This window comes from Atta cephalotes, assembly GCF_000143395.1.
Source record: "Atta cephalotes unplaced genomic scaffold scaffold00002, whole genome shotgun sequence".
NCBI lineage: Eukaryota > Metazoa > Arthropoda > Insecta > Hymenoptera > Formicidae > Atta > Atta cephalotes.
Window position 1 is genome coordinate 8169696 of NW_012130066.1, and position 4405 is coordinate 8174100.

The 4405-nt window shown below is 33.0% G+C and overlaps 1 protein-coding gene across 1 annotated transcript; it reads left to right on the top strand.

The window, feature by feature from the left end:
* Nucleotides 1-1134: 1134 nt before the first annotated feature.
* Nucleotides 1135-4071, top strand: LOC105621718 (methyltransferase-like protein 13). The gene is made up of 8 exons (XM_012203179.1): nt 1135-1226; nt 1310-1432; nt 1813-2029; nt 2104-2322; nt 2418-2677; nt 2754-3118; nt 3198-3379; nt 3460-4071. The coding sequence occupies exons 1-8, from the start codon at nt 1135-1137 to the stop codon at nt 4006-4008; spliced, it is 2007 nt and encodes a 668-aa protein (XP_012058569.1). The 3' UTR covers nt 4009-4071.
* The last annotated feature ends 334 nt before the right edge of the window (nt 4072-4405 follow it).

Sequence of the window (4405 nt, forward strand, 5' to 3'; positions counted from 1 at the left end):
CAGTGTAAGAGAAAATGCTATTAGTCTTTGCATGCTTACACTCGTCAGTTCTAGATTGCAGTGATTGCACTAGTTCAATTCAGTTCTAGTTCCTGCAATCCTCGTAGAGGAAACAAACCTATAGTTATGTGAATCAGATATATATCGTTCTTTCTTCAAAAAAAAAAAACAAAAATTTACACAGGAATATTCATGATATGAATTAAATGATTATGAATGGTTAAATTTGCATAGCGGAGTACAAAATCACATTATGATTTATTCTGTAATAAACTTTCTCAATACAGGACAAGATACGCAATATTAAAATCTAACCTTTGATATTAGAAAATAATATCAAACAGCCAATTCAACTTTTCCTGTGTGTATTTATTTTGTAAGAAATTTAGTAGATATAGACACAACAGAGATATCAACAGCATCAGGGCTATGTGACTCAATGACAGAACAAAAGTCAAATCGGAGGAGAGAATAGACCTGGGACAAGGAGTGCCCTGATATTTTTCTCTGTTGTCGTCAATTGTTTACAGCTCAGAAGCCTGCTACCTCTCAGGGGAAGAGGATCAGAATTTTAGAAAAATGTTCTGGAGTCAGCTGCCTTATAAGGAATCGATGGCGAGAATGTCCGAAGTGTACTCGGAATGATTCGGTAAAAGAGACTGGAACTCGGATATAGAACAAGGACAGAAATGAGCTCAGATAATCAAGAGATTATCTGATTTCCTAGACGGAGAACACGAGAATTGATTAGTTGCCCGGTAGATGGCGGTCGTGCCCTGGGGACTCTGACGACCTTTGTAAGAAGATCCTGGATATGGCGGAAAAATGCCATGGGGATATTCCAAGTCGAATATGTTGTCAGGCAAGTCGAGCTCATTACGGACTTGTTCAACAAAAACAGTTGCAGTCTTGATTTAAGCATTCAAAGACGAATGTGATGTCAGGCTGGCCGAACTGTAAGAAATTTACTAGATATAGATATAGGCAGAGATACCAACAGGGCTAAGTGACTCAGTGTCAGAACGAAAGTCTACCGAATCGGAGGAGAAAAGCCTGGGATCAAGACGAGGAGCGCTCTGATATTTTTCTCTGATCTCAATTGTTTACAATCTTATTACGAATATACTGTAAAATATGAATCTCCTTCCAAAAGCGCATGAGGAATTTAGTCACGCGGAATACTGGAACACATTCTTCAAAAAGCGTGGCAAGAAGGCGTTCGAATGGTAAACATTCTATATTTATGTTAATAATGTTATGTTATATTTTTTTTAGTAACTTAATGTTTATTTATTTTGTTTGGCTTTAGGTATGGTGAATATCCAGAATTATGTGAAATACTTGTGAAGTATATCAAAATGAAAGATGACATTCTGATCGTTGGTTGCGGGAATTCTACATTAAGCATGGCTTTGTATGATGTTGGTTACAGGTACAATTTCTTTTGTGTGTGTTTATTTATATAAATCATAGTTTCTAATAGTCACAGTCAATACTTAATAGCAAGTTTAGTCACTTGTATTACATTAGATTAATGTATTAAAAGCTGCTGTACATGAAATTAGTACAGTGGAATAAAAGTATATACATATTCAACAATTAAATACTCAATATAAATATTGCCATGTTTAACAAAATATTAGTAAAATATATATGTATTATTTCATTGTCAAAGTTGATTAGACATGTTACTGCATTTAGATACTTTATATAAAGCAGCCTTTAATATGTACTAATCCAGTATAATATACAAGTTATCAAATCAATTCAGTTTTCAAGTTCCTATGGAAAATAAATCAATTGATATTACAGAAATATAGTCAATATTGATATATCACATATTGTGATCCAACAAATGCTTGATATAAATAATGGTACAAGACCAGATCTAGTATACGAACATATGGATGCCACACAAATGACATACCCTGATGGAAAATTTAGTGTAGTTCTCGACAAAGGTACACTGGATGCTCTAATGCCAGATACCAAAGAAGCAACATTGTCTATAATTGATAAATATTTCAAAGTAAGTTTCCGATTAGAAAAATCACTAGAAAAATTTTTTTCAATAATAACTAAATTAATTAAAATTTATTTTAGGAAATCACACGAGTGTTACGGAATGGAGGCAGATACATCTGTATATCGTTGCTTCAAGAGCACATCCTACGAAAGCTTTTATCATACTTTCCTACTTCAGGCTTCATGTTTCGTATAGCACGATGTCACGAAGCCGAGTTGAAAACACGTATAGAAGAAGGCAGTTCAGTTCCTGTCTTTGTGATCATTGCTACAAAATTTACTAAATTATCCCAGAACGTATGTTGTAACAAAAGATCTTTAGAATTTTTATATTGTCTTAGCTAGATGAGCAAGTTAGTCAAATTTATTTTTGTAGATTATAATCCTGATAGGTTCTCGAGATAGCTCTGATCGATGGCCCACCGGAACGATTATCTACAACAGATGATGTGATATCCGCTATATTATCTGCACAACAATCGGCACTAGTGTGCAATAGTCTTTACAAGAGAAGTGTTGCTGATGTGGGAGAAGTGTCGTTGGATTTACATCGTTCAGGTGATAAGCATCCACGATACACCGTCTATGTTCTTGACCAACCACGCATACAGGGGGCAAAGACATATGCAGCTTTCATTGTGCCACAGGGAAAGTACGTTTGATTTATTAGTTGAATGTTTTACTATTGAGTTGTTGTCACTATATATTTTTCTTTCTTGGTTTAACAGGGAAACAGATTGGTTGTTCAGTACAAAAGAAGGACGACAACAAGTTCTAAAAAGCGCGCAGCGAGATAGACTCGCAATTGTTACCTTACGTAGAGAACACAAGTTTGATAATTGGGATGCTGTGAAAACAGAATTAGAAAATTGCATTCTTAATTTAGCACCGGCTGGCTTGTGTGGCAAAAATGATATTCCTTTTCTTTCTTTGGGTTCAGATGTTGGGATTCGAAATATTTGCTATGAAGGAAAAAGTGACATCAGTGGATCGTTTGTTATCGAAGAAGTAGAGAAGGATGGTCACGAATTCAGGCGGCTTGTGTTTCTGAATAATCCTTACGTCATTCAGAGTGAAGCCAGACTAAAAGACGGTACTAATTTATAATCAATTCGGAAATTCTATGATAATGACAATGATTGATTGCATACAATTATGACAATTATTTACAGCAAAATCTAGACGTGGTAAAACGAAGAAAATTGCCGATCCTGGATTCTTAGCTTGTGAACATCATATATATATGAGCACTGGAGTAAATGCAGTAATCGATTTAAAAGAACAAGACAATATTATGATTATAGGACTTGGAGGTGGTGGTCTTTGCATGTTCTTACATCAATGTTTTCCTAAAGTATGTATCTTTGGATAGAATTCATTAAATCATTAGAAATCTTTTTCGTAACATAAATCGAAAATTTTAATTTTTTTCAGCTAAAAATTACTGCAGTCGAAATTGATAATACTATGTTAAAAGTAGCTACTGAATACTTCAATCTCGTTCTTGATGACCGGATGAAAGTGGAGATCGCAGATGGAATTCAATATATTAAAGACGTTGCGGCATCCGAGACAAAGTATAAGGCAATACTTTTCGATATCGATAGCAAAGATACCACCATCGGAATGAATTGTCCACCTAAACAATTTCTCGAAATGTCAGTGCTGAAAGCAGTTGCCTCATGTTTAATGAAGAACGGTCTTTTTCTCTTGAATTTAGTCAGCAGAGACAAAAGTCTAAAACAAAAAATTAAAAATGATCTGAAATCGGTATTCCAATCAATTACTTGTCATAATATTCAAGATGAAATTAATGAAATTGTTATGTGTTCTGTTGAAAAACACAATGCGAAAGAATGGAAAAATAGACTTAGACTCGCAGCCATTGACTTAAACAAACAAGCAACTGCGAGAAAATTGTCCTCTTTCAATGAATCATTTGACGATTCTACACTTTTAGAAAATTTATCTACGGAATTGTAACGCTTTGTACAAATATATTCGTCGTGAAATAAAATAAAATAAAATAAAAAATATAATTTCTAATGGTGATTAATATGTATCTTTCAAAATATCTTTGTCAATATACTACTTTTCAATGAAAATATTTTTTGTAACTTATCAAATCAATATCAAAAATCAAATTTTTGAATGTACAATAATTCAAATACTAATTTTATATAATACAATTTTCATAAATTATCTGAAATTAAAATAAAGATTAATTCGATTGATACAATGCGTAGCAGCAGAGTTGTAAAATTCGTTGAATTGTAAAACAGAAATTTATGAAAATTAAAGCAAGATTAAAATTCATATTTCAAAAAATAATTATCACGATTTTAAATTTATATATTTCGAGATATCTTATAAAATAATT